This window comes from Poromitra crassiceps (assembly GCF_964638095.1).
Source record: "Poromitra crassiceps genome assembly, chromosome: 3".
In the NCBI taxonomy this organism is placed as follows: domain Eukaryota; kingdom Metazoa; phylum Chordata; class Actinopteri; order Beryciformes; family Melamphaidae; genus Poromitra; species Poromitra crassiceps.
Window position 1 is genome coordinate 27,212,428 of NC_139625.1, and position 24,215 is coordinate 27,236,642.

The 24,215-nt window shown below is 45.2% G+C and overlaps 1 protein-coding gene across 1 annotated transcript in view; it reads right to left on the bottom strand.

Annotated features, from left to right (window-relative positions):
• Window positions 1-603: 603 nt before the first annotated feature.
• The window catches only part of tmem260 (transmembrane protein 260), a gene marked incomplete at both ends in the record, with an annotated part of 44,974 nt that continues 21,362 nt past the window's right edge, over window positions 604-24,215 (bottom strand). The window contains 13 exons of the mRNA XM_083634409.1: window positions 604-864; window positions 1,009-1,093; window positions 1,367-1,420; window positions 3,365-3,541; window positions 6,419-6,558; window positions 8,981-9,152; window positions 11,529-11,701; window positions 16,169-16,277; window positions 18,001-18,087; window positions 20,052-20,092; window positions 20,327-20,506; window positions 20,728-20,841; window positions 20,988-21,165. Coding sequence (XP_083490535.1) covers window positions 604-864; window positions 1,009-1,093; window positions 1,367-1,420; window positions 3,365-3,541; window positions 6,419-6,558; window positions 8,981-9,152; window positions 11,529-11,701; window positions 16,169-16,277; window positions 18,001-18,087; window positions 20,052-20,092; window positions 20,327-20,506; window positions 20,728-20,841; window positions 20,988-21,165 — 1,771 coding nt within the window. The remainder of the gene's footprint in view (window positions 865-1,008; window positions 1,094-1,366; window positions 1,421-3,364; window positions 3,542-6,418; window positions 6,559-8,980; window positions 9,153-11,528; window positions 11,702-16,168; window positions 16,278-18,000; window positions 18,088-20,051; window positions 20,093-20,326; window positions 20,507-20,727; window positions 20,842-20,987; window positions 21,166-24,215) is intronic.

A 24,215-nucleotide genomic window follows, 5' to 3' on the forward strand; every position in this document is an offset into this window, starting at 1 on the left:
CATGATCCTCCCACGTGCTACGTCCTGCCGGTGAATCTCCCCGCTGTCAGGTGAAAAGAAGCGGCTGGCCACTGCGCATGTGTCGGAGGGAGCATGGTGCTAGCCTACGGCTCTCCCCACATCGCCAGAGGGGGTGGAGCAGCGACCGGGGCAGCAGGGGGAAATTGGCCAAGTACAGGAGAAAATGGTGGGGAAACCAGAAAAAAATTAAATAAACAAACATTCATCCAATGAATGTGCTGTCTGTTTACATCTTTAACATGCATTGTGGCTCGAGTGCCTCTCTTCATACTTATCCTCAGGTAGATCCCTTTAAATTGTACCATGTCTTTGTCCAGTGAAATAGTCTGAGCAATTCTCCCATCGTCAATGTATGCAGAGCCCTCCATTTTCCAAAGGTCCAATCCCAACTCTTAGTCCATTCAGACAACATCTTAACTAAACACCACTGCACCATCATCTACCCCTCTGAAACACCAACACTTTAACCAAGAGAAGAGGCACATTGCCTCAGACTTTGCCCTTGGTTTGTCCCTGGTGCCTCACACTTGCGTGGGGCTGGGTGGCAGACTCTCAGCTCCATGGAGATCCCTCTGGACCTTGTCATGGGGCTTGCCTCTGGCCCTGGCGCAGCCTGTCTCTCTCCTGCAGCAACTGAGTGATTGCAGAGCGGATGGCAGGAGCCTGGGGGTCCGTGTGGTCCTTCTCCAGGTAGAGACTGAAGTGCCGGGCGCTGCAGGTCAGCAGGCTGTCTGGACTGTGGCCACGGTGCCCCGAACGGAGGAGCCTCTCACTGGCCAATGCCAAGTTCTTGTCCCAGTTGGGAGGGTAGTCCGATTGGGCTTCCACTATCTCCTTATACAGCTTCCCAACACACACAGACACACACATTATCCAAACTAATAAGGCAAAATATCACAGACTTTCATTATTTTTGTGTGGCATGTTAATCTGCCCTCATTATGGTAAATGACAGTAATGTTGGGTGTTCGTTGAGGTCAGACTCACAGTGTAAGACAGCTCAAAGAGGCGAGATTTCCCCGCTCCCTGCATCCTTTCTGCCAGGTCAAACAGAAAGAAAGCCGTCTTCATCCTGAAACAAAGCACGCAGGCTCAGGGCTAAGTGCTGGATGGATGGGCCATGCAGATCCACACTCTCAGACGCACCAGTCCAATGGAGTGATTTATGTAGATGCTGCCACCAAATAGAATGTACATGTAGATGCTCTACCACACAAGACTGGTTTATGGAGATGTTCTAGCAGGCTAGTGTGCATCGTGACACAGCTTCTATCTGCAAAAGATGACATACAACCTCTCCAAAGAGGGAAAGAAACCAGTATCTACTGGAAACATTTGAATGTACCTGGCTTGCCACATCTCCTCGTTAGCAACACGCTCCCAGGACCCGGGATGGAAACTGTCAGAGGCAAAGAACAAACTGGTCTTTATCTAAATAGCTTCAGGCTTTGGTTTGTGCACAGTTCCACTAGCTATAAATGATTATTTATGTGAATATATTATTCAACGCAAATGTGCAGGTTTTGACACACTAAACAGCAATGTTTGCTGCATACACATTAAATGACTCATGAAATGAGCAACAATAGCAGCTAGCTAGCACATTAGACATGGGGTAAAGCACATCATTTTGTTGACTATAAACACTTGACCTCTTCTTCAAAAGAAGATCTGAGCAGGCTTCCAGAGCTCACACTGGCTCGAGGGCATCGGCGGACACGCTTGTCGTGAGGGTGCGGGAAATAATGTCACAGTATTGAGCCGTGCATATGTGAGTGAATGAGGGGCTGCTGGCAACAGCAACAGAATATGGAGCTTTGACTAATTCCACTTTTGACACAGTTATTGACAAAACGCAATAAGAAACTCATTATTTTTCATCTTCAGTCTCATTTCAAATGGCTGAGGGCCTAATGTCTTGCTCTGGTTGAAATCACAAAGAGCTGGAACACAGCATGGAGAACATAGGACAACCTCACTGGAGGAAGCTCTGTGGAGTCTGTGCCAGAATGGCCACAGACCACAGAGAAGATAGGCCAAGCAGATATTTTCTGATGTTGGTAATGAGGTAGATGATGAGCTGGTTGGGGTTGATTATCTCTCTGAGCGAATGTTTCTAATGTCATGTAAAGATGAAGAGTTGATTTTAACACGTTGACTGCCACTGACGTATTAATACGTCAAAAAAAATCCAGTGGTTCACTGCCATTGACGTATTAATACGTCAAAAAAAATCATTTTTTTTTTTTTGACGGTGCTACGTGGATCAATGCCCCCCGCGTCTCCTATGGAGATATTGGAAGTATTGAATGTGTATAATCTATTTTACCGACCAGCTAGGTGGCGACGGTCCTCTCCCGACAGAGAGAAAGTCAACCAAAAGCAGCCGCCTCCCGCGGCTGCTTCCTCCATTCTCAAGGAAATGGCTTGGCGATTTTACAGTCAGAAACGAACGAGCCTCATTCTCATACTGTAGGCGGGGACGCTTTCGCGCTGCTGCGGTGGGGGGTTCCAGAAATGGACTGGGTGGGCAGCATAAAGCCTAGAGTCGCACGGGGCTTCATCGGGGCTCTCAAACCCAAGAGACGAGTGAGACCTATCCACACTCGCTGCCAGGGAGGGAGGCTGCTCAAACTCGCTGCCAGGGAGGGAGGCTGCTCAAACTCGCAGCAGCAGCAGCAGCAGCAGAGCACTCGCTTGTGACAAACGCAGGCTGAAAGCCACTAGACACGCCCACGGAGGGAGGAGTTGAAGGAGAGGGCGTTCGGAACTATATTGTTTGGATGTCTGATCTCTCACTGATGCCAAAAATAAATGGTTAAAGTGACTGTTCTGCCTGTTTGATTGAATTTCACAAAACTGCGATTATCTCAGCTTTCACTCTCAGACGCTAAAACCATGCTGTACTCAACGGCTAATATCTACATAACTACTAACTCTACAAACTAACTCTTTTAGACAGAGAAAGCACACATTCTATTAGTACTTTTGTGAACTTTGTGTTGACAAACTCCAAGCAGAAAATAATCCTCGGCTCTTGTAAAATGAGCCAGAATCCTCAAAAAAACGGCTTGGCAAAAGCTACCTACAGCAAAAAAAAAACGGCTGGCAGTCAATGTGTTAAACAGAGAGAAATTATGCGGTAAATGATTTGATTATGACCTTGTCCAATATTGGGTCCATACATTTACAGCCTGCTAAGTTAAAGAGCTACGTGTCCAGAGGTACCCTCTCTGTGTGTGTGTGTGTGTGTGTGTGTGTGTGTGTGTGTGTGTGTGTGTGTGTGTGTGTGTGTGTGTGTGTGTGCGTGTGCGTGTGTGTGCGTGTGCGTGTGCGTGTGTACCTGTTGTGTGGCTCACTCCAGTTATAGAGGTTGCGGGTGTGTTGGGCCCACTTTTCGGGGTGAAACTGCCTCTGGGCAGGCACCAGGTAGTCACACACACCCAAAGGCCAGCGAGTGAAGCTGCGCTCCCAACTTGGGTCCCCATCAGGCAGGCCAATGCAGGTAAATATAGCCCTCCTGCAGACAAACAAACAAACACAAACAAACACAATCAGACCTCACACTCAGGGAGCCAGGACCACAGGAGATAACACACACTCCTATCTCCCTTTAAAAAACACTCCCTCTCACCCCAGGTAACTGTGATGACTACACACACACGAACAGCAGGGAAGGCTAACTCAAATACATTTGCTCACATCTCAACACCTTCTAGTTTCCTTGCAGCCCCCTGCTCCTTACCAAAGGCTTGGGCCCTGAGGGTTAATCCCACAGGTCAGTGTTGCCCCTTGGAGAGACGGGCATGTTGGCCTGGCAAACACTGCCCCCTGGTGGGCTTGGTATTAACAGGTCTCCTCTGTTCCTCCCTGAGGAGAGGGTGGTGAGAGCAGGGAGCAGCAATCACTCTGCTGGAGACTGTTTAACCAAATCAAGTAGATTAGTCGACTTCTGTAGTTCATCAGACTCCTCTCATGTGGGCAACAGTTCTATGGGCTTATCTTCCCGCTGCACTCACCGCTGTGTCCACCATTCCACTGATCTCAGCTTCATTATATCACCCACTTGTTCAGTTGGCTCATTGTTGCCCTCCTCATTCACTCTCTCCATTTCATGCCCTTCTATTCATCAGACCAGGCCTTTATTGTCTCTCCTCCTCTCTGGCCTTGTGTCTCAGTGTGCCTTACTGTGTGTCTCAGTGTGCCTTACTGTGTGTGTCTCAGTGTGCCTTACTGTGTGTCTCAGTGTGCTTTACTGTGTGTCTCAGTGTGCCTTACTGTGTGTGTCTCAGTGTGCCTTACTGTGTGTCTCAGTGTGCCTTACTGTGTGTCTCAGTGTGCCTTACTGTGTGTCTCAGTGTGCCTTACTGTGTGTCTCAGTGTGCCTTACTGTGTGTCTCAGTGTGCCTTACTGTGTGTCTCAGTGTGCTTTACTGTGTGCCTCAGTGTGCCTTACTGTGTGTCTCAGTGTGCCTTACTGTGTGTGTCTCAGTGTGCCTTACTGTGTGTCTCAGTGTGCTTTACTGTGTGTCTCAGTGTGCCTTACTGTGTGTCTCAGTGTGCCTTACTGTGTGTCTCAGTGTGCCTTACTGTGTGTCTCAGTGTGCCTTACTGTGTGTCTCAGTGTGCTTTACTGTGTGCCTCAGTGTGCCTTACTGTGTGTCTCAGTGTGCCTTACTGTGTGTGTCTCAGTGTGCCTTACTGTGTGTCTCAGTGTGCTTTACTGTGTGTCTCAGTGTGCCTTACTGTGTGTCTCAGTGTGCCTTACTGTGTGTCTCAGTGTGCCTTACTGTGTGTCTCAGTGTGCCTTACTGTGTGTCTCAGTGTGCTTTACTGTGTGCCTCAGTGTGCCTTACTGTGTGTCTCAGTGTGCTTTACTGTGTGCCTCAGTGTGCCTTACTGTGTGTCTCAGTGTGCCTTACTGTGTGTCTCAGTGTGCCTTACTGTGTGTCTCAGTGTGCCTTACTGTGTGTCTCAGTGTGTGTGTCTCAGTGTGCCTTACTGTGTGTCTCAGTGTGCCTTACTGTGTGTCTCAGTGTGCCTTACTGTAGCCACTTCTTAACATGCAGTGGAATCCGTATTATAACCTGCACCTAGCCGGTTGGCCTGCATGTTAAACAACAATTAGCCGGCCTACGCGCACTCCCTAGACTCCGTATCTTATCTACCTCGACCACCGGTATAAGATCCGCTTCCACGCAAGCGCTGGTCTAAACAGTGGAATGATATGATCCGCATATGTCTGAGTGGGCGGGTGTGGCTCTTCGTGACTCACTTCACGTTCGCTAGTTTATTAATTAATGAATCGTTCGGGCAATCGCTTATATCAACGAGCAAACTCACGGTTTCCTCAAGTGCTGCAAAAACGGCTTGATTTGTTAAGTGGGCGCTAGAATGACCGTGCTTTCCGAGGTGAGGGCTGGCTTGACTGCAGAGAGGCAGCGGGGAAGGAAAGTGAAAAGTGGAGCAGAAACGCGCTCCTGAGAATACGAGGCAGCAGGATGACTGAAGCAAATGAAACAACTATCACAAAGAGCAGCCGACATTCTGACACTTTTTGCGCAATGCGTGCCGCTCTATCTGCCTGTTTGTCTCTCTGCCAGTGCCCGCATGTCTGTTTAGTGTGCGTGTGTGGCATGTCATTTTTAACGCTGTTCATAACGAGCAGAGCGTGTTTAGGCTATCGTATGGCTCCATCCCCAAATTAATTTTCATCGTCCCTGACGCTACTGTGCGCCCACACTGCGGAGTGGATAGGAGCTGACTGACTCTGACTGATAGGCTATCAAAGTTTTGTGGGGAGAAATACATTTCAAACTAGTCAGATATGACTTGAATGTCATAAAATAAATCACCCACAGTGATTGACGACAGTCCGACCACTATTTTGACTGCGCGGCTTTATGTAGCTTAACAAAGGCATTTTTGGCACATTGCCACCCCTCGTTGTCAATGGACTCCGTTAAAACATGTTTTTTGAAGTCTCCAGATTTGTCAGGCAGGCAGACTGTGCATCCACACTGTGGAGAGGATAGGAGCTGACTGACTGATAGGCTATCAAACTTTTGTGGGGAGAAATAAATTTAAAACAAGTCAGATATGACTTGATTTGTTTTTGTTTGGTTACAAATTCGCTAAAGCTGTTTCCTATCACATTTCTTGTTTTTGATAGATGCTACCGCGCCGCCCCCCCCCCGCCGCCCACTGGCAGAAAAAACGGCTCATATCCAGTTGTTTCTTAACAAAGACCCCTCATGTTTAGAAAGGCAAAACCTGAAAATATCCTGTTCTCTCTAGCAGGACATGATCCAGATAACATGTTTAAAAGGCACTTGTGTGTCTCAGTGTGCCTTACTGCGTGTGTCTCAGTGTGCCTTACTGCGTGTGCCTTACTTACTGCATGTTGTGGGAGAGGAACTGCTCCAGACTGAAGGTGTCCTTCTCCTCAGGGTGGACCGGGTCCCACCAACGGCCAGGAAAGTGGACCCCAGGGTGGTGCTGCTCCAGTTTGGCCACATACCATGAATATGTCATCATCTATAGAAAGAGTACCACCAACTCAGTTTAAGCCTAGAAATAACCAAAATATCTTCATAGGGGAATGGATTCAGAGTGATTAGCAATAAGAAAATTACAATGCTGTGAACTTTGACTATTTTAGTGTCATACATACATTTTTCTTCAAGGTTTGAGGTTTTCAGAGTTTTCCATCTCCTCAGTCGAGTGTCTAGGGTTAGGGGGTTGTTTTCATTTATTACGTTCATAATGTGCGTGTTGTGAAGCTCTTTGACTACGGGCTATACATACTTGACGTTGACATGACTTGACTAGGTGTCCAGTCCACACGCATCCGTTGTGATGTTTTGTTTTTGCTCAAACCAAATGTTTTATGGTCACTCATGATTCAGTAGGTCACAGGTTGGCTTGGTTCCAGCCTTAGAACTCATTATATAAGGATTTTTCTAAATGTCTATGGAGAAAATGAATGGGAATGTCACGAAAAGTCACGTGACAAAATAATTTGTAGCCACTTTGCCATGAAGCACATTCAGCTTATTGTATAAAAGACACAATCCTATAATTAAGCAATATATCACGAGAGCAAGTGTGTTGTGGTGAATATATCCCGCTGATAAGCTGTTATCCCACGAGGCTGCAGGCCGAGTGGGATAACAGCTTATCAGCGGGATATATTCCACAACACCACGCAGCTCGAGTGCTATATTGCTTTTATAAAACGGTTTCCAAGTATAATAATATAATAATAATAATAATACTATAAGTCCGACTGGCATTTTATTCTGATAGTCAGTTGAAACACTACTGTAAGGCGGGACCTCTAGCAAGAAGATAGACGTGCGGGTGATTTGATTGGATCGTTCTGGAGACTGAAGTCGACATTGGCCAATCCTGGCGCTTGCTGAGAGCTTTTGCAAAGCCCCACACCAGAGCCATATGCCGACACCAAGTAACGTTACGTCTTATTTAGAAATGCGGGGTTAAGAGTGAGGGTGCGCGAGAGAGGGGTTAAGACATTAGCCCGCGTCTATTCTTGTACAAAACATCATTTTCTGCGAAGTATTAGTAAAGTTATAAGCGAAGATCGATTCACAAGGATCTGAAAGCTGTCTCCGCCATTTTGTTTTTGAGGTACTTTTAGTAAGAGAGTTGCGCCATCATGCGTCCATAATGACTCATTGTAAGGACTAGTGACCCTCCATACAGCAGATCAGGAGAAAGCTGTTTGGCTCGAGCGCAGCGCTGCCTTTTAGTAAGAGAGTTGCCATGGCAACCAATAACCCATGGCCATGGGTTATTGAACTCGGTTACTGGAATTATACAATGGCTGTGAACCAATCAGATTGCTTGATTTGAGAGAGCCGTTTTATAATAAGAATTAGAAGTGTGCGTGCGTGCGTGCGTGTGTGTGTGTGTGTGTTTGAGCAGAATTGTGTTCAGCCACAGCTATGCCATTTTACATGCGATCGCGCTGAATCCAGCTAGTGTAAAGAACACCTAACGGAGCCGGATTTTTTAATTAGTAAATTACGGCCGATTAATTGCCGAATGTGCAGATTAATGGCCGAACTTGGCTAATCCTGCACAATGGCTTCGCAGCCTCCACCGTGCGAATCACGGGTGGAGAGTCTGCAATATGGCTGCAGTTGAGGCGAGTTGAGGAGCTGTCAGAGGAGCGACCCTACAGCTCCAGGTAGATTTTTAAATATGTGTTTCAGAAATATGATGGCGGCAGTTCTCTGTATGTAAATTTACATAAAACACTTTACTAATAATTTTTTTTTATCTGTTGGAGAGCTACATGTATTTTCGACAGATTTTATGACATTTGTGGGTCTCGGGAACAAACAAGACATGGAAATATCCGTCCCCGCTGGCCAGCCTGCCAGCACACTTGGCTGGCATAAGGCTTGGGCGTGCAGAGAACGCAACATGTACACTCGATACACTGCACGGGTATTCAGGTTAGTTCTATAATGTGAAGTGTCTGTCTGTCTTTGTGTGAGTGAGTAGAATTGTGTTCGGCCACAGCTATGAACAGTTTGAATGAGCCAGTGAACTCTGCAGCAGCACACAGTTGAGCTAAGTTGTAATCAGCCACTGAAGAGGACTATGAAGGAGAGGCTGCATGCCAACTCTGTGAGCGAGGCCTGACTAAATGGCCAGTCACATAGGCCAGGGACGGGTGTTCTGCTAGTAATATAAAATGACATTCAGTCACACAGCAGACACATTCTGTCTTCTTTTGGTGTGCCACTGAAGCTTGCCGTTTTGATACCTAAATGTACCGGAGAGATCTTTTGCTTCTGGATAGGTTTTGTGTGGCATACCGTTCTGAAATTAAGCTTTTCTTAATAAGACAAATGGTCTTAGTTCAGGGTTATATCAACAGTGTTGATCTGAACATGGACAAGACAGGGGAGGAATGAAAAGCCCTGACCTCCTGATCGACCAGGCGTACATCGGGCCGGACGCCCTGGCAGTAGTGTAGGTAGCGCAGGGAGTTTCCTGGCAGGTCTCCTCTGGTTAGGATGATGGAGTCTGCTGGGACCGAGGCCAGAACCTCCCTGCCGAACCTCTCCACCACCATGTTCCTGCTTTGATCACACTCCCTGTGAGCATCACCACACACAGTGCAATATTGTTTAATCACCAAAAACACCAGTTGTGTTTACTTGCATTTAAAACAGGGCTGAATGCATCCTTACTCCTTCTTAGAAGTGTTTGTTTGTGTATGTGTGTACATGTGAGTGTTTGTTTGTAGGGACGCTTTCAAGGTGCTCCGAGGGTAAGTTGTCATTGCCCCCGCACCATCCCCCGTGCTGCATGCTCTGGCTGCCTCTCTAATCGTGGGGAGACAGGTGTGATGGGTCTGACAGCACAGGCCATGCTCTCCGCTTGATCAAAGCCGCTCAGTGATGGCTGCCTGGCACTCCCCAGCACTACGCTGGTCTAATCTGCCTTCTCGGACGGCTAACATCAGACTGAGCTCTGCAAGCGGAATCTATGTGCTAACCGTGCCACTCTTTAGCCCCTCCCATGGGGCGAGCGAGAGAAACCTGACATATGGAGTTCAGACCTCCGGTTTGAAGCACAGAGGAGAAACAAATTGGGTTGACTCAGGGGAAACTAATGCATGGGGGTTTTAGAAGGGACTAGAATGAGGTCGTTTTTATTTCCCTTTAACTTAACTATAAAGAACTACTTAAAAGGAACTTGGGGCACATTATGAGTCCAGTGTTAATTACTGCGAGTGGAGTGCAGTAAAGTACAACTTTATCCAATTCAACCTGATGCTATTTTCATTGATTGCAGATACATGCACTGATGCACAACCATAAAAGCACATGCAGCTACTTCTACAGTGGCAGAACAAACGAAAGCTGTACACAAAAACACTATTTCACTCTTGTAATCCCCAATACCCTACGGGAAATCACTACAAAGAAGCTAATCATGGAATTAAAAATGCAGATATTGAATAATACCAATCTCTAATAGAGGGGGGGATATGTTCAAGAAACCGCTACTTAAAGCAGGATTAAACCCAAAACAATTTAACCAATATATATGGCTTTTGGGGTGGTGTGTGAAGAATTCTGGTTAAAATTTCCACATTTGAGACCAAATTTACAATATTCTACAACCTTTATCATTTTCAGCTGCATAAGTGCCCTCTATGGGTTCAAACCTGCAATTTTTTTGCCCTCCAAGCTGACGTCACGGCGTACTCCCCCTTCCCCAGTCCCCACTCATGTGAAAAATGTTTTTTTCATGTGATTATTACTGAAGTTCATGCCAGGAGAATTGCAACATCTCCATTCACTCCAATGGACCCGTTTTTAGCGCAAGCCCTTTAAGACCGCAATGCATCATGGGTAATCGCCTACTGTGGCTAATATTAGCGGCTAGTTAGTTATGTTACATGGCAGTAAAACGCCACTGAATGACCAAATTGATATAACTTTTAACCATTTCGGGCAAAACCGTTTCCATCAGCGTTGGTTAGTTGTTTATAACGTGGCTATATTTATAATATAGCCACGTTGATACACTGTCATGGGGAAAAAAAGAAAAGGAGATTGAGAGGCGGGTCATAGCGTCTCTGTCGATGATTTGATTTGACAGTTCTGGGCACTGGGCACTGGCCAATCCTGGCGCGTTCCACCCCCAAATCGATTGTGTTCTGGCGCAAAGCGAGTGGGTTCCAGGACGAACAGGCTCTCTGAGGCACGTGCCAGATACGTTATCTTTAGAGCGGCGCAGTAAATGCAATATTCCTGGAATGCGAGTTTAACGAAACAGTTACATGTCCTCTGCATTCTACATCAAATAAAGACATTACTGTTTGTTTTATTTTGTATGTTACATACTTATTGGCCAAGTTATGTTAGTTTATGGGCTAGGAATTCTGCCAGGGTACAAGGGAGTATAGGCGGCCATCTTGACTGCAGAGTTTTCAAATCAAGTAGAATATTGTTTTGCCAGAAATCTGGGGGGTTTAGTCCTGCTTTAAGGAGACCTTCTGGATTTACGTATATTCTCAAGGCGACGCAGCACCCAGGATTAGATGGAGACTCATGTATCACATTTTTTGTAATTATTTAATTATAAGGATATTTGTACCAGGTTCACTGCTGTACTGATTATAATCAGGTTAGTTGAGAGTGACTAGGCGTGATATCCTCAGGTAAACATCATAGCATAACAGCATAACATCCCTGGGATGAAGGAAATCCATTTGAGGACTTGAGGAATCATGTGCAGGATACATTTTCCCTTTTCTCCTCAAGTGGATTTCCTTCATACCAACACCAATGGAAAAGAGAGCAACACCCAGATAAAGACTTTGGCCGCTGCAACGAAGAGGTCACAGTAAGATGTCCAAGTCCTAATCAAATAAAGGCTTTTCAACTCTAGAATACCTTGGACTTGGAATTGTTTTTCCATCCCGTAGAAAGTTTCTGACAACAGAGTATGATGCTCACCTGCGATTGGAGTGTACCATATGTGCCAGCAGAGCCATGGTGAGCACCCAGCCTGTGGTCTTCCATAGCCCCCCGCGGCCCAGCCTCCTCTCCAGCCCTGTGTGTGTCCAGCTCAGGCCCAGGCCTGCCAGCACACACACTGCAGCATCACTCTGTAGCCAGAACCGCTCGACCTGCAGAGAGCGCATACGCCGCACACACACACACACACACACACACACACACACACACACACACACACACACACACACACACACACACACATGTTTCCTGTAGATTCTTTGGGGAGATGTACAGTAGGGGGTGAGAGTAATTTTGGTAATTTTGGAGTTTGTTCCTGGGGCATTTCCAGGATTAGCTTCAATAGGTGTTGCAGATGAACAGTTACTTCAGGATTTCTATCATGATAAAAGGACAATTGCATTTTAACTGCAGAAGTACTTGTTTTGTGGGGGAGTAGGACTGAGCAATAAAGCCCAATGATGCAAAAAAACACAAGTAAAGGAAACACTTGACACACACACACAAACTCAGAGAGTGGGTTGCAGAGTAAGTTCTTGTTAAGAGTGGGTTGCAGAGTAAGTTCTTGTTAATGCAGAGTGGGTTGCAGAGTAAGTTGTTGTTAATGCAGAGTGGGTTGCAGAGTAAGTTCTTGTTAATGCAGAGTGGGTTGCAGAGTAAGTTCTTGTTAAGAGTGGGTTGCAGAGTAAGTTCTTGTTAATGCAGAGTGGGTTGCAGAGTAAGTTCTTGTTAAGAGTGGGTTGCAGAGTAAGTTCTTGTTAATGCAGAGTGGGTTGCAGAGTAAGTTCTTGTTAATGCAGAGTGGGTTGCAGAGTAAGTTCTTGTTAATGCAGAGTGGGTTGCAGAGTAAGTTCTTGTTAAGAGTGGGTTGTAGAGTAAGTTCTTGTTAATGCAGAGTGGGTTGCAGAGTAAGTTCTTGTTAATGCAGAGTGGGTTGCAGAGTAAGTTCTTGCTAAGATTGGGTTGCAGAGTAAGTTCTTGTTAAGAGTGGATTACAGAGTAAGTTCTTGTTAATGCAGAGTAGGTTGCAGAGTAAGTTCTTGCTAAAAGTGGATTGCAGAGTAAGTTCTTGTTAAGAGTGGATTACAGAGTAAGTTCTTGTTAATGCAGAGTGGGTTGCAGAGTAAGTTCTTGCTAAGAGTGGAGTGCAGAGTAAGTTCTTGTTAAGAGTGGGTTGCAGAGTAAGTTCTTGTTAATGCAGAATGGGTTGCAGAGTAAGTTCTTGTTAATGCAGAGTGGGTTGCAGAGTAAGTTCTTGTTAATGCAGAGTGGGTTGCAGAGTAAGTTCTTGTTAATGCAGAGTGGGTTGCAGAGTAAGTTCTTGTTAATGCAGAGTGGGTTGCAGAGTAAGTTCTTGTTAATGCAGAGTGGGTTGCAGAGTAAGTTCTTGTTAATGCAGAGTGGGTTGCAGAGTAAGTTCTTGCTAAGAGTGGAGTGCAGAGTAAGTTCTTGTTAAGAGTGGGTTGCAGAGTAAGTTCTTGTTAATGCAGAATGGGTTGCAGAGTAAGTTCTTGTTAATGCAGAATGGGTTGCAGAGTAAGTTCTTGTTAATGCAGAGTGGGTTGCAGAGTAAGTTCTTGCTAAGATTGGGTTGCAGAGTAAGTTCTTGTTAATGCAGAGTGGGTTGCAGAGTAAGTTCTTGCTAAGAGTGGGTTGCAGAGTAAGTTCTTGTTAAGAGTGGGTTGCAGTCAGAGTAAGTTATTGTTAAGAGTGGGTTGCAGAGTAAGTTCTTGTTAATGCAGAGTGGGTTGCAGAGTAAGTTCTTGTTAATGCAGAGAGTGGGTTGCAGAGTAAGTTCTTGCTAAGAGTGGATTGCAGAGTAAGTTCTTGTTAAGAGTGGGTTGCAGAGTAAGTTATTGTTAATGCAGAATGGGTTGCAGAGTAAGTTCTTGTTAATGCAGAATGGGTTGCAGAGTAAGTTCTTGTTAATGCAGAGTGGGTTGCAGAGTAAGTTCTTGCTAAGAGTGGGTTGCAGAGTAAGTTCTTGTTAAGAGTGGGTTGCAGAGTAAGTTATTGTTAAGAGTGGGTTGCAGAGTAAGTTCTTGTTAATGCAGAGTGGGTTGCAGAGTAAGTTCTTGTTAATGCAGAGAGTGGGTTGCAGAGTAAGTTCTTGCTAAGAGTGGGTTGCAGAGTAAGTTCTTGTTAAGAGTGGGTTGCAGAGTAAGTTCTTGTTAATGCAGAGTGGGTTGCAGATTAAGTTCTTGTTAAGAGTGGGTTGCAGAGTAAGTTGTTGTTAATGCAGAGTGGGTTGCAGAGTAAGTTCTTGTTAAGAGTGGGTTGCAGAGTAAGTTCTTGTTAAGAGTGGGTTGCAGAGTAAGTTCTTGTTAAGAGTGGGTTGCAGAGTAAGCTGTTGTTAATGCAGAGTGGGTTGCAGAGTAAGTTGTTGTTAATGCAGAGAGTGGGTTGCAGAGTAAGTTCTTGTTAAGAGTGGGTTGCAGAGTAAGTTCTTGTTAAGAGTGGGTTGCAGAGTAAGTTCTTGTTAAGAGTGGGTTGCAGAGTAAGTTCTTGTTAATGCAGAATGGGTTGCAGAGTAAGTTCTTGTTAAGAGTGGGTTGCAGAGTAAGTTCTTGTTCATGCAGAGTGGGTTGCAGAGTAAGTTCTTGTTAAGAGTGGGTTGCAGAGTAAGTTCTTGTTAATGCAGAGTGGGTTGCAGAGTAAGTTCTTGTTAAGAGTGGGTTGCAGAGTAAGTTCTTGTTAATGCAGAGTGGGTTGCAGAGTAAGTTCTTGTTAATGCAGAGTGGGTTGCAGAGTAAGTTCTTGTTAAGAGTGGGTTGCAGAGTAAGTTCTTGTTAATGCAGAGTGGGTTGCAGAGTAAGTTCTTGTTAAGAGTGGGTTGCAGAGTAAGTTCTTGTTAATGCAGAGTGGGTTGCAGAGTAAGTTCTTGCTAAGAGTGGGTTGCAGAGTAAGTTCTTGTTAATGCAGAGTGGGTTGCAGAGTAAGTTCTTGTTAATGCAGAGTGGGTTGCAGAGTAAGTTCTTGTTAATGCAGAGTGGGTTGCAGAGTAAGTTCTTGTTAAGAGTGGGTTGCAGAGTAAGTTCTTGTTAATGCAGAGTGGGTTGCAGAGTAAGTTCTTGTTAATGCAGAGTGGGTTGCAGAGTAAGTTCTTGTTAATGCAGAGTGGGTTGCAGAGTAAGTTCTTGTTAATGCAGAGTGGGTTGCAGAGTAAGTTCTTGTTAATGCAGAGTGGGTTGCAGAGTAAGTTCTTGTTAATGCAGAGTGGGTTGCAGAGTAAGTTCTTGTTAATGCAGAGTAAGTTCTTGTTAAGAGTGGGTTGCAGAGTAAGTTCTTGTTAATGCAGAGTGGGTTGCAGAGTAAGTTATTGTTAAGAGTGGGTTGCAGAGTAAGTTCTTGTTAATGCAGAGTGGGTTGCAGAGTAAGTTCTTGTTAATGCAGAGTGGGTTGCAGAGTAAGTTCTTGTTAAGAGTGGGTTGCAGAGTAAGTTCTTGTTAAGAGTGGGTTGCAGAGTAAGTTCTTGTTAAGAGTGGGTTGCAGAGTAAGTTGTTGTTAATGCAGAGTGGGTTGCAGAGTAAGTTGTTGTTAATGCAGAGAGTGGGTTGCAGAGTAAGTTCTTGTTAAGAGTGGGTTGCAGAGTAAGTTCTTGTTAAGAGTGGGTTGCAGAGTAAGTTCTTGTTAAGAGTGGGTTGCAGAGTAAGTTCTTGTTAATGCAGAATGGGTTGCAGAGTAAGTTCTTGTTAAGAGTGGGTTGCAGAGTAAGTTCTTGTTCATGCAGAGTGGGTTGCAGAGTAAGTTCTTGTTAAGAGTGGGTTGCAGAGTAAGTTCTTGTTAATGCAGAGTGGGTTGCAGAGTAAGTTCTTGTTAAGAGTGGGTTGCAGAGTAAGTTCTTGTTAATGCAGAGTGGGTTGCAGAGTAAGTTCTTGTTAATGCAGAGTGGGTTGCAGAGTAAGTTCTTGTTAAGAGTGGGTTGCAGAGTAAGTTCTTGTTAATGCAGAGTGGGTTGCAGAGTAAGTTCTTGTTAAGAGTGGGTTGCAGAGTAAGTTCTTGTTAATGCAGAGTGGGTTGCAGAGTAAGTTCTTGCTAAGAGTGGGTTGCAGAGTAAGTTCTTGTTAATGCAGAGTGGGTTGCAGAGTAAGTTCTTGTTAATGCAGAGTGGGTTGCAGAGTAAGTTCTTGTTAATGCAGAGTGGGTTGCAGAGTAAGTTCTTGTTAAGAGTGGGTTGCAGAGTAAGTTCTTGTTAATGCAGAGTGGGTTGCAGAGTAAGTTCTTGTTAATGCAGAGTGGGTTGCAGAGTAAGTTCTTGTTAATGCAGAGTGGGTTGCAGAGTAAGTTCTTGTTAATGCAGAGTGGGTTGCAGAGTAAGTTCTTGTTAATGCAGAGTGGGTTGCAGAGTAAGTTCTTGTTAATGCAGAGTGGGTTGCAGAGTAAGTTCTTGTTAATGCAGAGTAAGTTCTTGTTAAGAGTGGGTTGCAGAGTAAGTTCTTGTTAATGCAGAGTGGGTTGCAGAGTAAGTTATTGTTAAGAGTGGGTTGCAGAGTAAGTTCTTGTTAATGCAGAGTGGGTTGCAGAGTAAGTTCTTGTTAATGCAGAGTGGATTGCAGAGTAAGTTCTCGTTAATGCAACGGCCTCCTGCAGCACAGTTCAGCCTAAGTCTGATAGCTCACCACTGCCAGCAGTAAGGGTCTGCTGATGTCCAGGTTGGCTCTCCAAGCAAAAAACAGCGAGTAGAACAGCAGCATGGCAGCCATCAGCCAGGACACACAACAACACGTCCTAGGACAGGAATTACCATGAGCAAGGTCATTGAGATACTACACTCAAATCTTTTTTCATTGTCAGTATATAAAGATATGAACATTTTCTAAATATGTAGTCTAATGTACTTTTTTTTAATAGCTCCATACAAATATGAATGCAAGGATGGAGATGGCGAGCCTAAGAGCAAATGTAGACCACAGCCAGCTTAGAGGTGCATGATTGATTTTCTAATGCAGAGTGAGTCATAATGAGCTGGTGCTGCCAACTACTGAATCACAAAGCCATTACAGTACAGCTGTAAAATGGACTTCTACACTAATGAGAAAACACTATAACCAACCTTATGCCAATAACCAATGCTGATCTGAACCTTAAGAAATACTTCCAAGCCACAGAAAATGACAATTTATTTTTTTCATTCTTCTGCTAACAGAGGGACCTGCTGATTTCCGCTGGCTAGCCACTAAGACACTGGCAAGCTTCCTCTATCTGTGTGAATTTACATCTCAATTCTTCTCATATTATGCAGAATGGTTAATAGTTACATTTTCATTTCTCAGTAATTAAATAAAATGCTCTGATGTGCTTTACATTGCATATATGAAGCATTTATATATTTTTAAGCAGTGCAGCCACTTCTATAAGTGACAATGTGTGTTTGTGGGGTAGATGTGTGTGGACGTGATGTGTGCACCGAGAGTTTGCGGATTTAGCCTATGCCCCGCCCCCCGCCCCCCGGTCTGACTGCACAGAGACACAGGCAGGCGTAGAGAGAGAGAGCGTCTCGCCACGGTCTCGCCTCGAGGACGATAGCGTTTCAAAGCCAGTAAGGGCACACACACACACACACACACACACACTCATGTGCGCACACACAGTTTGAGAAACGCCTGGAACGCTATGGAGAGAGCGGCCCGAACTCGGTTTGTATATAAGGAAGTCAGAGTGGAGACAGAAGACACCGCGCCTCCAAGCTGGTGTGAAACACGCAACACACACACAGACGCGCGTACGCACGGACGGACGGACGGACACAGGGCTCGGACATGCACAAAACTGCACCGCTTACTTTTATATGAAGTATGGGAAAGTACCATTTGCATGGTTTCCTTCTGATATACCATGAGATGACCTTTCTCCTCTTTGTATATGTGTGTGTGTGTGTGTGTGTGTGTGTGTGTGTGTGTGTGTGTGTGTGTGTGTGTGTGTGTGTGTGTGTGTGTGTGTGTGTGTGTGTGTGTGTGTGTGTGTGTGTGTGTGTGTGTGGTGCATCAAGTCAAATTGATCAAAGTGCACCCCAGGGGGGAGGGGCGAGCAGGGGGTGGCCAGTGCCCTGTGGAGAGCCCAGCTCCGAGGTTTTCTCGCCCCAGGGCTCCACTAGGCTTTATCAGCGCCACCCCACAGACCCCAGCAAAGGCACTACTGTAATGGATGAGTGGATCACACAGCCCTGCCACATACAGATACATAAAAGCAACCATTTACTTGCACACATGAACATGTTTTTGAAAATATACACCTACATCAACCCATCTTCATTTGAATGCGGAGCGCTTTGCGACAGCATGACAGTCAGGTGCCTCAGTGTGTTTTTGTATTCCCGTCTCTAAGATCAGCATTTTGTCACTGGTTTTGTTCCATGTCTTTTACTCCAGGGGATTAGATTTTTGGTTGAGGCAGCTGCTGAGGTGCGTGACAGAGCTTGGTGACTCGCACGGCAGCGTCAAGCTCGTCTTACCTATCGCACAAAGACAGGAGCAGGCCCATTCCAGCCAGGACCAGGACAGGGAGTGTAAGGTCTTCTAGGCAGTGGTCCAAGTGGGCCCTGATGAATATGCACGCACACGCACACGCACACACACACACACACACACACACACACACACATACACACACACACACACACACACACACACACACACACACACACACACACACACACACACAGAGTATATGAGATGGACACCAAAGACAAGCTCTGCACAACCCCATTACTCTCACTGTTACCAAACTCAAGGACACCAATTACTAAACGCCCTCCATCCCCTATCAAAACAACCCCCCCCTTCAATGGGATTGACAGACACCAATGACTGTGTCATCCCCCCCACACTGCCCCGTCCCTCTTCACAGCGCCTGTCAGTCACTGAGCACTTGCTCAGAGCAGAGAGATAGTTCCCTGCCTCTTCTTTAATACCCATCTCTATTTGACAGCTTATTGAGTCTCTACATCTCTCAATGTACACTGTGTATATACTCGCACGTGTGTGTGTGTGTGTGTGTGTGTGTGTGTGTGTGTGTGTGTGTGTGTGTGTGTGTGTGTGTGTGTGTGTGTGTGTGTGTGTGTGCGTGTGTGTGACTGTGTCAGCTTCTCGAGGGGGTTTACGTCTGCAGTGTGACATGCCTGTCATGTTCGCCTCTCTTCCCCATGTTGAAGGTGTGCTTGTCCGTCAAGCAGCAGGGGCGATGGGGAAGGGGTGTGTGCGCTTGGCAGAGACGGGGCTGGTAGTGGGGGGTCTTAAGACGCACATGCTCCCCCATCCCGTCAGTTGGAGAAAGATACCAGAAGTGGGATGAGTGCAGCGGTCGGGGGGGGGGGGAGGAGACGGAGTGGGAGGTGGGGGTGTTGGAGTGGAAAAATACAATTTCTCCAGCTCTATTTCAGTGTCTGTCATCACAGCTTGTCACGCTTAAACAGCAGAGCTGAGTGATCATCTCAAAGTGCTGGAGAAACACAACACAGAGATTTGGCCTCTAAGCAGGTTCAGTTCTGCTTTGATGGGAGAGAGTGGAAATGAGAAGAACAAAAGCTGCTGGGGAGAGGAGGAAGAGACGGGCGGCACAAATGACTCTGGGCTCTCAGAACAGATTGGTTTGTGTCTGTGCTTAAAGCAGTCTGTCTAAAACAGCAGAACCAGAAACCTGTCTGTCTAAAACAGCAGAACCAGAACCAAAGTGGCTCTGTCTAAAACAGCAGAACCAGAACCAGAGTGGCTCTGTCTAAAACAGCAGAACCAGTGCCCAGAGTGGCTCTGTCTAAAACAGCAGAACCAGTGCCCAGAGCCGCTCTGTCTAAAACAGCAGAACCAGTTCCCGGAGTGGCTGTGTCTAAAACAGCAGAACCAGAACCAAAGTGGCTCTGTCTAAAATAGCAGAACCAGAAACCTGTCTGTCTAAAACAGCAGAACCAGTTCCCGGAGTGGCTGTGTCTAAAACAGCAGAACCAGTTCCCGGAGTGGCTGTGTCTAAAACAGCAGAACCAGTGCCCAGAGTGGCTCTGTCTAAAACAGCAGAACCAGAACCAGAGTGTCTGAGTCTCCTGCATGTGAACCCCCACTGCGCCTTCCAATCCAATCCCATCACTTTTCTCTGTTGTGTCTGCCTTCCACTCTACGTTCCCACCGTCTACAAACACCAAGGAGCGCCGCGGACTGCCCACTGTCCCTCCACCAGAACCAAGAAGCCCACATTATCATTTGTTTCTGTATTTAGATCAAATGATCAAATCTGTGGCATGTACAACCTAACTATAGGATCCATCCAATGTTTAAAAAATTACATTATGGCATATGCAGACACGAAAGACTTCATGTAATTATAAAGAGCTGCCTTTCATCTATAAATAGCGCGCATGTGAATATGTCTGGTGAAGTCTGTACATAAACCAGTCTCCGGTCATGATTTGTGTTTCAAATATGTAAACAGCTGAGGTCAAGTCAAAAAGATACATGAAAGGCTGAAAGCAAGCAGCAGATGAAGACAGACATGGCTGCTGGTCAGAATACTCACTGCAGCATCGTGGTCACGTTCACAGAAGCATCAGTCTTCGCCTGCCAACACACAGAGAGGGAAACTAAAACACACGGCATGCAAGATGAAAAGCAGACAGAGCACATATATTGACTAATGACAGATCATAAAGTATTTCAAGAGTGTGTACTGTATGTTGTATGTTGGTGTGTGTGTGTGTGTGTGTGTGTGTGTGTGTGTGTGTGTGTGTGTGTGTGTGTGTGTGTGTGTGTGTGTGTGTGTTAATACATATTTTTTTTTTTATGTGTCAGTACCAGACTGAAGGTGCCATATTCAGCCCTGAGCAGGTGGGTGAGCAGGCCGGACAGGGAGGTCTGGTCCCCCCAGCTCCAGCGGGCTGTGTTGAGGTAGGAGGAGATGGGCAGGTAGATGTAGGGCAGAAATCCCCCCAGGAAACACACTCCCAGAGACACCAGGCCACACAAAGACAGCTCCTGTCAAAATCACAAAGAACAAGACAGGGGTTCCCCAACCTTTTCATATGAAGCACCCCCAACAAGATGGATACAAATGAGACAACTGAGCCCCATTAGACACCGCTGCCTCCCAACAAAGCCCATGCCACAAGATGTTTGCTGTTATGCAGCATTTTACATTCAAAGTCTTGCAGAATTTTTTTTAGTGGTAGATTAAAGTAGAAAGGACCAGAACTTACCCTGTGAGAGTAGAGTCGGTGCAGGACCCAGGGAATGATGACCAGTACATACAGCACCAGGGTGTGCTGGTTACAGAGCCCCAAGCCACAGCATAGCGCCCCCCAATGTGAAATCTGATAAAGGCAGATAATAGCAGTTCAGTACTGCACTGTGAGCTCAATCTGATTGAAATACACAACATTATACAACAGATCAGCGTAACAAATCATCTGAGAAAGCGCTGTCCTTAGTGGGGGCAAAGTGTGACGTGCTGGGTTACCTTCTTCCTCTGGAGGGCGTTTTGAGCACAGTGAAAGCTGGCTGTCAAGGAGAAGAGCAGACCCACAAAAAGGTTGTTGAGGGTGAAGACCTCAGCCACCATGGCCCACTGCCAGCTGAGCCTGGACACAGCAAACAGGCCTCCAGTCAGCACTGCTCCTGGGCCCGGCCCTGCCAACCTGACAGAGGACAGGAGGTTAGGTTAGGTTAGGTTAGGTTAGGTTAAGTTTATTTGATATGGACATCACAGAGAATTGGAGATGTAACATACATGTATGCACAACAACCAGATACACAATGTTAAGTGTTTATAGCGGAAGGCAAATTTTCAACACCTGTCCACAGTCGACTTTTACATTAAAATACAACCCAAAGGACATACCCAAAAAGAAACATAATCAAATATAAAACCACAAGAGTAAAGCTATATTAGGGATGTTCATCAGTTATCGAAAAACGATAATTGATCGTTAAGGAATGGAATCGATCATGTGGAATTTTTATCGATTATTGTTACTATTAACTTTTTTTTTTTCTTTTTCTTTTTTTTTGCGGACTAGGTTTGGGTGGAATTCGTTCCTCCTCGCCCCACTCCATTGCACAGCCGACTAACGTGAGGTGGAGCTTCATATAGTCTCTAGTTTTCTGGCTGGGCACGGGCCTTTGTGCCAACAAAACTGTTTTAAATATGGGGAATTCACACCGGCATGCGCCGGGGACAGCAGAGTGTTGGAGAGGAGACACATTGAAATAAAGAGTTCATTGAGGAGAACACATTGTCTTTCGTATTTTCTGCCATAGGCATTCATTTTGTAAAAAAATATATATATACCGGTATATATATATATATATTAATATGATCGATAATCAATAATTGATCGTTAATTTTCCCCGATTTTCGATTATGGAAATTTTTCAAAATGAACATCCCTACTATACATACAAATGTATTGACAAGGAGGTCACTAGATGCTGCAGACTTTTTAAGGGCAAAGTCACGCCTTTTCATTAATTGCCAGATATAATGGTAAATGGCCTGCATTTATATAGTGCTTTTATCCAAAGCGCTTTACAGTCAGTAGGTACATTCACCCATTCATACACCGGTGGCGGCAGGCTACCACACAGGGTGCTGGCACACCATTAGGAGCAATTTGGGGTTCAGTATCTTGCCCAAGGACACTTTGACACTTTGACTGGAGGAGGCGGGAATCGAACCACCGACCTCTTTTATCCAAAGCGATTAGTGGACGACCTGCTCTACCTCCTGAGCTACAGCCGCCCCCGAAGATATCTTGACAAGACATGGAAGAGAGCTTCTTTTAGGGCTGCTCCTCCATGTTTTAGTGTATCTGTCAATTAATGCATTAATAGTTGTCACTAAATTATCACAGCAGGTATTCAAGGATGTACACACAATACAGTACACATACAATGTACACACGATGTACACACAATACAGACATAATACACAGAGTACCACCAGAGGTCTACAAGGGTATTAAGCATGAGAACACAGTTGTTTCTCATTTAACCAGGACTTAATACCCCTGTTAAAAACATTAAAATCGTGTTGTGTTTTCAGCTCAGTAGGTAGACTGTTCCATAGTTTTGCTCCTTTAACAGAGAAAACTGATTGTCCAAATGAGGTTTTACACATCGGGACACGACAGTCTCCGTTTGTAGAAGCTTGTGTGTTAATTTTACTGGTCTGGTGGTGTCTTACAATGTAATCATTAAAAGAGGAAGGAGCGTGGCCATGCAGACATTTAAAAATAAGCTTTAGGTTTGAATAGCTGATTGTGGGAGTTAGGAAACAGTGAGACAGTAGACGTAGGTTGGTCGAGGTAGTTTACTTCTCTCCACATGAAGTATTTACATCTACTGCGGTTAGCAACCACACATAACAAACTTAACCCGGAACCGGAAAGAACGGTAACCTTAACCCCCGCTCTTAAAGGCACAAGCCTCCTTTGGTGAATGTCTCTCCTAGTGTCTCGATGTGGGTCACCACATGATGAAACTTTCAAAGCTGAGCATTTTGTTTCCCTAAGATGTGACAATGGTGCCACCTCATTGGTTTTTTTGTCCATGATTTTTATTGTCTGATCATATAGAGATACGATGGGTTTTATAGTTGTTTGTGAGGCTTGTGACCAGGTGGTGATACAGTATGATAAGTGTGAAAATACCATAGCAGGCATGTAAAGCTGGGCTGTATGGAGTGTCAGGCACTTTCTTTTTTTTTGTATCACATATTTGTATTGCATTTTAAATTGCAGAAGCAAACAATCCTTCCCTTCCCTTCCATCCCACCCTCCCCTGAGCCATCATTACATACAGAAACAATAGTGACAAATCCCAAACTGAAATCATAAACACAGAACACAAACCATTTGGATATATATCCACACAGACCATTTGAGTGTACAAAGAAAGAAACAAAGAAAGAAAACGCATACACACACACACACACACACACACACACACACACACACACACACACACACACACACACACACACACACACACACGTGTCAGGCACTTTCTAATTAGTTTAAAGCAGTTGATGTTTGATTTTACTTTTTTCTAATATTGTTATTTGTTTGTCAAACCTTAGGTGGGAGTCTAAAATTCCCAGGTATTTGACATTATCAACCTCATGGATATCTTAATTTTTTATTTTAACCAGAAAGCTTTCATTTTGGTTTTGTTTATGTTTTGAAAAGCAGATTGAAACAGTTTTTTTACATTCAATGTTAAGTGAGATGTTTCAAGCCATTGTGATACAGAGTTTAAGGATTCAGTGAGCTGGACAGCGGCCTTGCAAGATGTTCTAGCAGATATATATGTATATATGACCGTATCATCGGCATACATTTGACAGCCAACACCTGGACAACTCTCAGGTAGGTCGTTGATATATATGCTGAAGAGCAAAGGTCCTAGCACTGACCCCTGGGGTATCCCCATGCTATTGGCCCGGAGGGTGGACTTTTCCCCATTGACTCATACACATTGGACTCTTCCCCTGAGGTATGAGTCAAAGCATTGTGAGGCATGATCAGAGAATTGGAAGTTGGAGAGTTTGGCTAGGAGCACACTGTGGTTAACAGTATCAAAGGCCTTTTTAAAGTCCAGGAAGACCGCTCCCATAGCATGGCCTCTATCCAAGAGACTTTTTATCTTTTCAATTAGATGACAATTTGCAGTCTCGGTAGAATACTTT